Source organism: Ranitomeya imitator, chromosome 5 (assembly GCF_032444005.1).
Source record: "Ranitomeya imitator isolate aRanImi1 chromosome 5, aRanImi1.pri, whole genome shotgun sequence".
In the NCBI taxonomy this organism is placed as follows: domain Eukaryota; kingdom Metazoa; phylum Chordata; class Amphibia; order Anura; family Dendrobatidae; genus Ranitomeya; species Ranitomeya imitator.
The window spans coordinates 144946264-144959864 of NC_091286.1; the positions used below are offsets into that span (position 1 = coordinate 144946264).

General features: G+C 40.3%; 1 protein-coding gene across 3 annotated transcripts in view; it reads left to right on the plus strand.

The window, feature by feature from the left end:
- Positions 1–13375, plus strand: part of RGS17 (regulator of G protein signaling 17) — a 189753-nt gene extending 176378 nt beyond the window's left edge. For all 3 annotated transcript variants that reach the window (XM_069769193.1, XM_069769194.1, XM_069769195.1), the window contains 2 exons: positions 4098–4332; positions 11980–13375. In XM_069769193.1, the coding sequence (XP_069625294.1) occupies positions 4098–4332; positions 11980–12168 (424 nt within the window). In that variant the 3' untranslated portion in view covers positions 12169–13375. The remainder of the gene's footprint in view (positions 1–4097; positions 4333–11979) is intronic.
- The last annotated feature ends 226 nt before the right edge of the window (positions 13376–13601 follow it).

The following is a 13601-nucleotide window of genomic DNA, read 5'->3' on the forward strand; positions in this document are numbered from 1 at the left end:
CCATTTTTTTGGACTGACTGACCTTCATTTCTTAAAGTAATGATGGCCACTCCTTTTTCTTTACTTAGCTGCTTTTTTCTTGCCATAATACAAATTCTAACAGTCTATTCGGTAGGACTATCAGCTGTGTATCCACCAGACTTCTGCACAACACAACTGATGGTCCCAACCCCATTTATAAGGCAAGAAATCCCACTTATTAAACCTGACAGGGTACACCTGTGAAGTGAAAACCATTTCCGGTGACTACCTCTTGAAGCTCATCAAGAGAATGCCAAAAGTGTGCAAAGCAGTAAGACATATTTTCAGTTGTTTTATACTTTTTTGTTAAGTATATAATTCCACATGTGTTAATTCATAGTTTTGATGCCTTCAGTGTGAATTTACAATTTTCGTAGTCATGAAAATACAGAAAAATCTTTAAATGAGGGGTGTCTAAACTTTTGCTCTGTACTGTATATACTGTATATGTGTGTGTCACTGACATCTATATATCTATGTATCCTATGTGTATATATCTCTTCTATCTGAGCAGCACAAAAAAACAGTCCTGGTGCAAAAAAGCTTCCACAGGCAAGCACCAAACCTTGAATCTATCTATCTATCTATCTATCTATCTATCTATCTATCTATCTATCTATCTATCTATCTATCTATCTATCATTTATATATGTGTGTTTTAATGAATATTTCCTTTGAAAATGATGTTTAAATGACATAGAGAATTGCTCTATGTAAAAGCTCATGTTAAAATCACATTGCAATCGGATAGCAATCGCACTGCATTCGGATCCACTTTTTAATATTTTTTTTTAACTTTTTTACATTGTCTCATCCTGGGACATCACTGTTTGGCGTCAGATCGCTCTCAGCAGGCACTCACAGGCCACCTTCCCTGCAGGACCCCGCGGTCATCTTGCCGCCATGGGTTTCCATGTAGACCATCAGGACAATGCGATCGCATCGCGTTGTCCTGATGAAGTTCGCAAAGAACTCATTCCCTGTGCAATTCTCCTCTATGTCGCTGTCACTACTAACAGCAGCATCAGAGGGGTTAAATGCCCGCGATCGGTGCTAGCCCGATCGTGGGCATTGATGCGGGGTGTCAGCTCTCATATATATCTGACACCAGCTCCCAATCGCCGCGGCAATCGTGCCGCAGTATATGTGCTGCTGTTTGTGGGAACGCAGCTCTCGCAGAGCAGTCCATGTACGGCGCATGACGGGAAGGGGTTAAGGATTTAGAGTCTGACATTTTTGTCCATTCTTCTGTGCACACTTGCTATAGCTTAGTGAGATTGGATTGATACCTTTATGAACAGCAGTTTCAAGTTTTGTCACAGATTCTCAATAGGATTTAGGTCTGAAATTTGATTAAGCCATTCACACGCATGAATATGCTTCGATCTCAACCATTCTATTGTACAGTGGCTTGTGAAAGTATTCACTCCCTTGGCTTTTTACCTATTTTGGTACATTACAACCTGTGTTTAAACATTTTTGTAGTCCGATTTATATCTGGTGTATCAGGACTAAGAAGTTTAAGTTGGTGAAATGAAATGAGGAAAATATAGGCATAAATGATATTTACTTGATCAAATAACTAAAAATTGGCATGTGCATAAGAATTCACCCCTTTTGCTATGAAGCCCCTAAAAGTCCACCTGTGTGCAATCTAAGTGTCACAGGATCTGCCATGAAAAACACAGCTTTTCTGAAAGACTACAGGCACCACTAACCTAGCAACACCATGAAGACCAAGGAGATCTCCAAACAAGTCAGGGACAAAGTTGTTGAGAAGCACAAGTCATGGTTGGCTTAGAAAAACATGGTACCACAACAAATCTGCCAAGTGAGGGCCGCCCACCAAAACTCTCAGCCCAGGAGAGGAGGGTGTTTATCAGAGAGGCAACACAGAGACCAAAGGTAATCCTGAAAGAGTTCCAGAGTTCCCAAGCAAAGACTGGAGTATCTGACCATGTGACCACAATAAGCGGTACACTCCATAGAGGTGGCCTTTATGAAAAAGTGGCCACAAAAAAGCCTATACTTACACACAAAAATTCTAAAGCTCATTTTGCGTTTGCAAAAAGACATGTGGGAGACTTCCCAAAAGTATGAAGGAAGGTGCTGTGGTCAGGAACTTTTTGGCCATCAAGATAAACGTAGTGGTGGCAACATCATGCTGGGGGGATGTTTTTCGGTAGCAGAGACAGGGAAATGGTCCAAGTCAAGGAGAAGATGGATGGTGTTAAATACAGGGATATTCTTGAGCAAAAACTGTTTCAGTTTGTCAGTGATTTAAGACTGGGACAGAGGTTCACCTTCCAAAAGGCAATGACCCAAAATATACTGCTAAAGTAATACTCAAAGCACAGACCTTAATCCAATTAAGAATCTGTGGTCAGGCTTGAAGGTTGCTGTCCACCAGAGTAATCCATCTAATTTGAAGGAGCAGGAGAGGTCTTGCCTTGAGGAATGAGCAAAAATCCCAGTTATAAGATGTGGAAAGCTCATAGACACTTATCCAAAGCGATTTGCAGTTGTAATTGCTGCAAAATAAGGTTTTTACAAAGTACTGACTTTAGGAATGTGAATAGTTATGCACACTGAAGTTATAATTTATGTTGTCCTATTTGTTGTTTCCTTCACAATAACAAAAAAACCAAATATTCACATTCGTAGGCACGTTCTTTACATCAACTGATGCAGACTAAAAAAACAGTGAAATGCCAAGAGGGTGAATACCTTTGCAAGCCACTGTAGCTCTATCAGTATGTTTAGGGTCGTTGTCCTGCTGTTGTTGATGGGATGATGGATGCAGCTAAAAACAGGGCAATCTTAGAAGAAATCCTGTTAGAGGCTGAAAAAGACTCAGGAATGGGGCATAGGTTCACCTTATAGCAGGATATTCATGTGTTTAATTGGCCCTAAGCCCATACCAAAATCCGAAGACTTGAAAATCGCTGTTCACAGGTGCTCTCCGTCCAATGTCACTGAGCTAGAGTTATTTTGCAAAGGAGTATGGGCAAAATGTTCAGCTTCTAGATGTGCAAAGCTTGTAGAGACCGATCCCAAAAGACTTGTAGCAATAATAGAAGTGAAAGGTTCTACAAAAGTATCAGACTACAGATGGCTGAATATAAATGCACATCACAATTTTCAGATTTATATTATTTCATTATAAACCATGTATCATTCCTCTACAATTCACAAATACTTTCTACTTAGTGTTGGCATATCACATAAAATCCCAATAAAATGGGGCATGAATATTTATATACGATATATATAGTGTGTGTGTGTGTGTGTGTGTGTGTGTGTGTGTGTGTGTGTGTGTGTGTGTGTGTGAAAGATGATTCCAGCATCTACATAAGATATGGTTAATCGTACGGTTAGTCATACTGTGGAATTCCCTACCACAAGGGATAGTAACAACAGATGCTATATCACCATTTAAAGAGTAACTAAAATTGTTGATTCAAATTTTTTTTCAAAAAATATTTTATCACAGAAATGTACTTCTTTCTCCTCCTGAACTTGATCATTCCTTCAAGTATTCTCAATTATAGGATACGTGTTTTTTGGTACTGCCTCTTATCAGTGCAAAGTGGAGATCTGGCTTGGCTGTGTGAGAGGCGTCCGACCGATATCTGACATTTTGCACTGACGAGTGGCTATTATCCTAAGTCATGCGACAAGACCCGTTAAAGGGTTGACATTGACTTGTAAGAATGCTACCTTCCAATAGGTGGCACTAGAGTTCTAGTTCTCTTCCTCTCTGAAGAGACAATTTTCATAAGTAGCATATTTCCCAGAGGAGCATTGCGGCTTTAAGTCTCCTCATCTCGGCATACTTAGCAATGAAGATTTCTGTGATAAGATACATTGCAAAGTTGCTTATTTAATGTTTACTATTTATAAATTTAAAAAAATAATAATAAAATGATGTTAGTCCAAGCCTGGTTCACCCACTAGTACTTGTACTGTCTGTTTAAGGTTTCATTTGTCAAACAACTATTCACTCTGTATAACAATCACTGTAATTGGTTCAGAATACATATAAGAGTATACTAATAAGACATCCTGACTTTCAGCCAAATTCCAACCATGGAAGAAATTCTAACTTGGTCTCACAATTTTGACAAGATGATGAAGAGTCCTGCAGGAAGAAATCTCTTCCGAGAATTTTTACGCACAGAATACAGTGAAGAAAATCTACTTTTCTGGCTTGCATGTGAAGACCTAAAGAATGAACAAAACAAGAAATTAGTTGAGGAAAAGGCTAGAAATATATATGAAGATTATATCTCCATACTTTCACCAAAAGAGGTAAGTCCTCCTTGTTAGTTGAGTCTCTTCCATTGATGATCCATGGAAAATTAAAAGTGTGATGCAAAAATACTTACAGATGTGTATACTTTGTGTCAAAATTAGTGTTTGACCAACTTGTCTAGATTACCTTTTTGGAAAAGAAATAATAGCCAAAGAAGGAGAACATAGTTTTAATTTCTATTTCGTAAATCAAAAGTCATCCCATTAGTCTAGTATAGTGTGTGCCTGAACCTGAATCCAAAACCGCTCCAGCGGTACCTGTACCCGAAACTACTCCGGCGGCGCCTGAATCCAAAACTACTTCTGCGGTATCCAAACCCTGAAACCACATTGGTGGTACCTGAACCATTTCCTGATATACTGCGAGAACCTATCCCCGAGATTCAAGTTACCTGGACTCTCTGTAAGTCTCTGAATCCTGCTCACTGGTGACTCCTGTCATGTCTCCCCATCCAGCGAACTCGACCCTTGGGATTGGTAGATGCGGTACCAGAGACTTCCTGAGAGTGGTACCTGGTGGCTACCTGCAGCTTAAGCATTTCTCAACCTTCAGGAGCTTCAGTGAACACCAGGTAGCTCCTTAGCTATGCCCCTCCCAGGCAAGCCCAGCCCCGTGGCACAGTGGGTCCACGAACCACATGTGCCAACTGCAAGCGTTACAGTCACTGGTCTACAGAGCCAGTGTCAGACAGCCAGAATTACGTTCATTAGGCACCTGGGTCCATTCATTCTCATCCACAAATAGCCACATTTGCCATTCCTCAACTTCTCTCTGTTATCCACAGCAAGGTGTAGTATGATCATTATTAAATTGCAAACTCCACCATTGTTCCCATTGCCTTCAGGAACATATTTTCTTCTCACATTTTTGTAGACAAGTGAAAAAATGGATGTAATGCCACTCTGCCAATCTTGCACCAGGCTATGAGAAGACAATGAAGTATATTTAACTGCGTTTTTTTATTTGTCAATGCAATTCAAAGCATACAAAACGTCTTCATCAGGACAAACAACAATAATCGTATCTTAATTATTGTGGTTTGTACTGACAAAGAAGTTCTGCATGCTTTGAAATATTTCATGCATTTAAATATATTTCATTCTCTTCTCATAGCCTGATGGAACATTAGCACCGCACCATTATATCCATTTTTCCAGTTATCTACATGCTATTTTTCTTTATGGATCCGCAGCAACCTTCTCCCTCCACAAGCTAACAAAAGGAGTTGTAACTATCATAACCCTACAAGGTGAGCACAATCTGTTTTATTTTTTTATTTTATACTGGATAAGACCTTGTTGCACTTTTTGTTTTCCAAGTCTTCATTTACTCTTCCTACATCTTCGACACCAACTTCTTCCTATCCATCCCTACATTTCCCTCTCACAGCACTATCTATGACCCCTCCATCTCTGAAACATGACATCTCCCTCATACTGATCTCCCCATTTGCACCCCTGCACCTTACCATTCCCTCCTGTTCTCCCTAAATCTCCCCCTTGCAGCCCCATCTTCCCTTCAGCGTAATTAACGTCCTCGAGAAGCACATCTCACCCTCACAGCGCAATCATTCCCTGCTAACAAAATTTCATATCCCTGTCTCTCTGCTCCCCGCAGCAATACATTTTTCTTACACACTCTGCTCTCCCTCACAAATCACTGAAACCTCATCCCCACTAGCACATCTGCTACCTTCTCTTCATGTGTGGGACACCAGCAGGGACTCACAGACGCTTGTTCATCGGGAGCGATGATTTTTAAGCTGGATCAAAAATTATCGTTATTGGCAGCATATCGCAACATGTAAACAGCTGATGCGCTGCCGATAACTATGATATTCTATGAGTGCAAAACAATCGTTTTAGGCCAAGTTCACACATTCAGTATTTGGTGAGTTTTTTACCTCATTATTTGTAAGCCAAAATCAAGGAGGAACAGTCACAGGAAAAGTGTAATAGAAACACGTCACCACTTCTGTATTTTTCACCCACTCCTGGTTTACCTTAGAGATACTGAACAAATACTGAATGTGTGAACGTGGCCAAACAATCATTCTGTGCACACAGTATTCTCTGGAGTCCTGTCCTTAGGTTTCTCTGCATGATGTTAGTCAATCTGTGTAAACAGACCAGTTATTGACTTCCAATCATCTTGCTATTATATAATGGCTTCAGTCATACCTTATAAAGCTACAGTAGCATAACACTTGCTGATGGTGCCTGCACTTACACAACAGGGCAAAATGAAAAACCATTACACTGTGTGATGTGTGCGGGCTTTGTGGAACCTTCTGCTTCAGGCGAAACATGTTTCCTTTATAGGAAGGCCCAGCGCTTAATGCAGGTTTCTGTCATACAATTTCAAGTCATAGCTGCATGACATGAGAATGCATTAACTAATAAGCACTTTAGTTTGTAGTAATAGAAAGCGCCCATTGTTGAATGACGCCTGTCACACAGGAGTTGCCTGTCATGAAGGGACAGTAGTCTGTATTAACCAAAGAGCACTTACCTTCACTGCAGAGAAAAGAACACTACTAATGGGCTGAACATTGGACTTTGAGGGTTAACAATTTTTCAAAAGATTGGCCCTTTAACTTTGTCCTTTGGAAGGACCTCCACTGTGACATGTTAACGCAATTGTAGTTTTATAGTATAATGTTGAGCGGTTAGTGCTGCTTATGTTCATTTAACACAATGAGGTTGGTTAACCTGTTTGTTGTGTGCTTGAGGGAACATGTGGGCATGGCTGCAGGCTGACAAGAGCAGTCGAGGGATGTCACCCTGAAATGAGTTGTAGAAGTTTATGTCGATTACATGTAGTGTAACTACACACTGTAGATGCGGCCCAAGTCACTTAAACACCACTCCAATTTTTTTTTATTGCAACACTGGAGTGGTGCAACTAATTTAAGTTCCCTTCCCCCATTATTATACATACCAGCCACCATCTTCTAATACCATCGCTTCAGTAGGTCTTCTGCAGGTTGTGACCTGCCGGATTGCTCCAGTGTTTGCTGAGTGAACCAAGGGCACTACTCAGTGTAAGTGAGAGCCTTGTTTTGGCGCTCATAAACTTGCATTGAGAGCTTGTGATAGTTACCTCTCACTTCCGGTCAGTCACAATTTGTCACAAAATGGCAGCGCAGGACTTCAATGACGCAAGGAAGAGCTAAAGACGGCAACTGGTAAGTATAATACTGGGGCAAGGAACTTACCATATACAGTGGGGCAAAAAAGTATTTAGTCAGTCAGCAATAGTGCAAGTTCCACCACTTAAAAAGATGAGAGGCGTCTGTAATTTACATCATAGTTAGACCTCAACTATGGGAGACAAACTGAGAAAAAAAAATCCAGAAAATCACATTGTCTGTTTTTTTAACAATTTATTTGTATATTATGGTGGAAAATAAGTATTTGGTCAGAAACAAAATTTCATCTCAATACTTTGTAATATATCCTTTGTTGGCAATGACAGAGGTCAAATGTTTTCTGTAAGTCTTCACAAGGTTGCCACACACTGTTGTTGGTATGTTGGCCCATTCCTCCATGCAGATCTCCTCTAGAGCAGTGATGTTTTTGGCTTTTCGCTTGGCAACACGGACTTTCAACTCCCTCCAAAGGTTTTCTATAGGGTTGAGATCTGGAGACTGGCTAGGCCACTCCAGGACCTTGAAATGCTTCTTACGAAGCCACTCCTTCGTTGCCCTGGCGGTGTGCTTTGGATCATTGTCATGTTGAAAGACCCAGCCACGTTTCATCGTCAATGCCCTTGCTGATGGAAGGAGGTTTGCACTCAAAATCTCACGATACATGGCCCCATTCATTCTTTCATGTACCCGGATCAGTCGTCCTGGCCCCTTTGCAGAGAAACAGCCCCAAAGCATGATGTTTCCACCACCATACTTTACAGTAGGTATGGTGTTTGATGGATGCAACTCAGTATTCTTTTTCCTCCAAACACGACAAGTTGTGTTTCTACCAAACAGTTCCAGTTTGGTTTCATCAGACCATAGGACATTCTCCCAAAACTCCTCTGGATCATCCAAATGCTCTCTAGCAAACTTCAGACGGGCCCGGACATGTACTGGCTTAAGCAGTGGGAAACGTCTGGCACTGCAGGATCTGAGTCCATGGTGGCGTAGTGTGTTACTTATGGTAGGCCTTGTTACATTGGTCCCAGCTCTCTGCAGTTCATTCACTAGGTCCCCCCCGCGTGGTTCTGGGATTTTTGCTCACCGTTCTTGTGATCATTCTGACCCCACGGGGTGGGATTTTGCATGGAGCCCCAGATCGAGGGAGATTATCAGTGGTCTTGTATGTCTTCCATTTTCTAATTATTGCTCCCACTGTTGATTTCTTCACTCCAAGCTGGTTGGCTATTGCAGATTCAGTCTTCCCAGCCTGGTGCAGGGCTACAATTTTGTTTCTGGTGTCCTTTGACAGCTCTTTGGTCTTCACCATAGTGGAGTTTGGAGTCAGACTGTTTGAGGGTGTGCACAGGTGTCTTTTTATACTGATAACAAGTTTAAGCAGGTGCCATTACTACAGGTAATGAGTGGAGGAAAGAGGAGACTCTTAAAGAAGAAGTTACAGGTCTGTGAGAGCCAGAAATCTTGATTGTTTGTTTCTGACCAAATACTTATTTTCCACCATAATATGCAAATAAATTGTTAAAAAAACAGACAATGTGATTTTCTGGATTTTTTTTTCTCAGTTTGTCTCCCATAGTTGAGGTCTACCTATGATGCAAATTACAGATGCCTCTCATCTTTTTAAGTGGTGGAACTTGCACTATTGCTGACTGACTAAATACTTTTTTGCCCCACTGTATTAGTGGCACCACGCCAGCCCTGAAATATGCTTTAAGGGACAGATTCTTGCCACTTGGGGTAAGTGATAAAGGACATGAGCCGAAGGTAAGCAAACCCTATTATGAATAGCCTTTGACTTGTAAGTGGGGAAAATGTACACCATTAAGTTGTGATGAACTACTTTAGGCTATATCATGGGGGGAGATGGCCTCTGTTGCTGTCCTGCTCAGAGGAATCTGGGCCGCCCCATAAGGAGAGAAAGAAGGAAGCTGCCATGTTTGTAATACAGGCCTATTGCAGTGCACTGTACAAGTCATCAAGTTGTTGCAGGTTTAAAGCCCCAAATGGGGCAAAAAAATTTAAAAAATATAAAAAACTTAAAAATTCTATGAACTTTCCCTCTATTTTTCATTACTTAAATAAAAAAAAATCTAAGAAGTCAAAAACTATTGCTCCTTCCCTAAAGGTCCATAAGGTTGGTGACAGTTCTGGTAGCATCATTGTATTTCCTCACACCTACACATAAGGCCAGTTTAACGCGTCCTGATGTTTCCAGTACTGGAGATATCAGTGTCCATGTATGTAATATTTGCGGCACAAGTGTGTCAACCGTGTGCCGCATCAGTACCACACGTATTGGCGATTGGCAAGCAGCGGTACTGTTAGCGCTGTTCCCTGGCGCCAGGTGCTGAAGACAGCTCTCATTATTCAGCCCTGCTCTGCCGGCGATCATTGCGAGCAGGAGAGAATGTTGAGAGTTATATTCAACTGATAACAGAGCGAGCAGGTGGCAACTGATGAGACTATTACTTCCATCTGCCTACACCTGCTGCCACTAGTAACAGTGAGAGCAGGCGGCAGCTGGTGGGAGCATTCATCAGCCACCACCTGCACTGTAAATAAATAAAGCGGCGTGAGTTCTCCTGTATTTTTGATAACCAGCCAGGCAAAACTGACAGCTGTGGGCTACAATTCTTAGCTGTCAGCTTCAGCAAGGCTGGTTATCAAGAATAGAGGGGTCCCCAAGCTGTTTTGTTCATTTAAATAAATAATTTTAAAAAATGGCGTGGGGTCCCCCTATTTTTGACATTCAGCCTTGCTAAAACAGACAGCTGGGGGCTGGTATATTCACACACTGGTAAGGGACCATGGTTCTTGACCCCCAGCCTAAAAATAGCAGCCCACAGCCACCCAGAAAAGGCACATCTATTAAATGCACCAATTCTGGTGCTTTGCTCTGTGGCAGGGCAAGTGGGGTAATATTTGTGGAGTTGATGTGACATTTGTATTGTCTGGTGACATCACCTATCCATTATTAATCCTGTAGTTGTATTGTAACTAAAGACACAACAAGGATAACGTTCTTTATTTGAAATCCAAACAAAAATCACTTTTCCATTTTTATTTAAAAATAACAAACAGTTATGCTCACCTAACGCTCACCTCACCTAACGCCTATTCCATTGAAGCCAACGTCTCATGTAATAAAATTAAAATAAAAAAACAACAATATCCCTCACCTGCCCAGCGTTCTGTCCAATGCTATAATCCATGTCTGGGGATAAATAGTTTTCAACCTGGATGGTGGTAGGATACGACCGCCCAGGCTGAGAATCACTGATGAATGAGCTGCTGCAAGCCCATTTTCAGCAGAAGAACTAGAGATAATCAGAATTGCTTCAGAACTAGAGTAACTCAAGATGATACATCTGATTATGAAAGAGCTGACACTAAACTTCAAAGTTTAGAAACTGCAAAAATTGAATGTCTTTACAGGCAATGCCTGGGTTGTGAACTAAATTTGTCCTGTAGTTTTGTTTGTATCCCGGATATGTATGTAAGTTGAAACAGGACCAGGAAGAAAATGTAACTCTCACTTGACCACTCCGGTCACCCCACTGCTTGCAATGAGTTTTCCGGGCCTCTTTTTCTCATTGTCAGGCGTCCCGCATCTCTGGCCTCTTCACTATAGGCCAGGACATGTGGCCGTGTCAAGGCCTTGGAAATTACTGCGCGTCACAAGGTGACCTTATGATGCGCAGTAACTCCAGGGGCCTGGGCATGAACAGGAAATTTCCAGGCGTCTTGGTCTATCATGAAGAGGCTGGAGATGCGGTGCGCGACGGCAGAAAAGTAGTGGACTGGACAGTGGACAGAGAACTATTGGGGGTTTTTTTATTGAACATTAGACGTTTATGAAAAGGGGTTGTATGTAAGTCAGATGTTCATAGGTCGGTGATTCCCTGTACTTCACTCCCCCTTCAATTGTAGCACCAAGGTCTTGTAAATCTTTTTTTTTTTTAACTTTGTTACAATTTCCTTTACATACTTATGGACGCAGCCAAATTATGTATATTTAATATTTTCTTCTTCTTTTTTCAAAGGCCATAATTTTTTACCTTTCAACCAGCGTTGCCATATATGAGCTTATTTTTTTGCAGAATGATTTGTAGTTTTGAAAGATGACATTAATTTTATCATGCAGCGTATAATAAATAGGGGAAAAAATTCCAGGAAAGGTCTGACCAGAAACACATTATCAGTGACATACTGTATATGGATAGAGGTACCAAGTGTGTTTCTTAGTGTGATGTGATGTCGGAAATGGTTTTACTTACAGGCCGAGTTGAACAATTATTTTAATCTGGGCCTTGTATTGCAGCTTGGGCCCTATACATTGTATTACAAAAAAATTGTAAAAGGTGGTCGACATAGAGCTCTTCCGGATGTTTTATTGTGTACTTTTTTAACAGTCTGACGTATATTTTTCTGCACAGTATATTTCATTGCAATAGAAAACCCAGTTCCTATAACTTGTCTGTATCCACAGGTCAGTCTTGACTCCAGAGTCCGGGAAGTGATCAACAGGAATTTGTTAGACCCGACACCTCACATGTACGAAGATGCCCAACTTCAGATTTATACACTGATGCACAGAGACTCATTTCCACGGTTCTTGAACTCACAAGTATTTAAGACTGTTCTTGAGAGTACAGAAGATTCTACTAATGACTCTTAGCTGAAAACTTGGACAAACTATATGGGGGTTTTATCTCAAAAGAACAAATATGTAGTTTAATAACATCATACACTGAGTTCCTGGAGAACTCCAGTTGTGCACTACTCAGGCTACTGTGAAGAATAACCAGAAAACTGCTTTCTGTCTCCATTTCCCCAAGGTCTTTCATGCTTGATTTTGAGATGACAAAAAAACAACACTGGAATTGCCACGTTAGTTTTCTACACAGTTCACTTGAGCATAGGACATAATGATCTATTTAATGAACTATGAAAATACAAATTGTTTTCTCATTCTGCATGTGTAGAAATAGACATTCTCCTTAACCCACACACAGACACATTGCAATCTATAGGCAATTACATTAAACATGTACTTAGCACTATTTTTTGTGGAGCTCCGGAAGTAGACCTTGGCTCGGTTTTCATGATCATACTTGACAGATGAGTCTAAGATGATGTTAAATTAGATTTTTCAGTGGTCTAAGACACGTGATATTGGAAAGCCAATATCCGAGTGCGCTTATAACGCTCTTGATGAAGTAAAGGAGATAGACGTTGGATTAGTCACAGATATTCACTGCCAAATGTGGCTTTTTTTATTTTTGTTACAGAGTTTGCAATGTCAAAGAAGCACAAACCACATAAAGGATATGTCTGAATGACCAAATCTTTGAGCTGGCATTGTTTTATTGTTGTTATGAAAAAAAATGGAAAAAATAGAGTATTTATGTACATTTCAGATGTCATTTACATAAAATGATTTAATAAAACTGGGCGTCCAGTTTTAACAGTGTTGTCTAACATAATGTATTTCAGCAAAAAAAAAAAAAAGTTAACTAACAAAGAGCTTGATACTTTAATATTTTGAATAAAATAAAATGTTTACCTATATGTAGCATTTGAAACATTTTAATGGAAAGAACTGTCTTTTAAATTAATATTACTGTGTGCAAAATGCTTTGAATGCTTGGTTTAAGTTTCTCACAGGAGTTACTGTACCTTTTCGACAGTTACATAGACTTAAAAGTTAAGCTCTCAGCTTCTTTGCTTATTGTACCTCTCCTTGAAATTAAGGGAAGCTGTAGAGGTCAGCAAGAAAACCAAATTTATTTTTTTTTCTAATTATAAGATAGCAAACCAGTGTTTTTGCTTGTACTAGCTAAATGATGGTTTTAACTCTGGTTTTTTAACTTTCTATTTAACCTGCCTTTGTACGTAAATGTGCGTGTGTGTGTGTAACTATGCTCATAGGTATACACACATATACACACCTGACTACTGTCATTTACTTTTTGAAATATAGTAAAATATAGTATATTAAGTAAAACAAGGATATAATACAATTATCCATGTTTCAATTTCTACTTTAAACAGTAGCGGAACAAAAATAGATTAATTGCATGAATTTTAAGTGGCAGAATGGGCCTTACA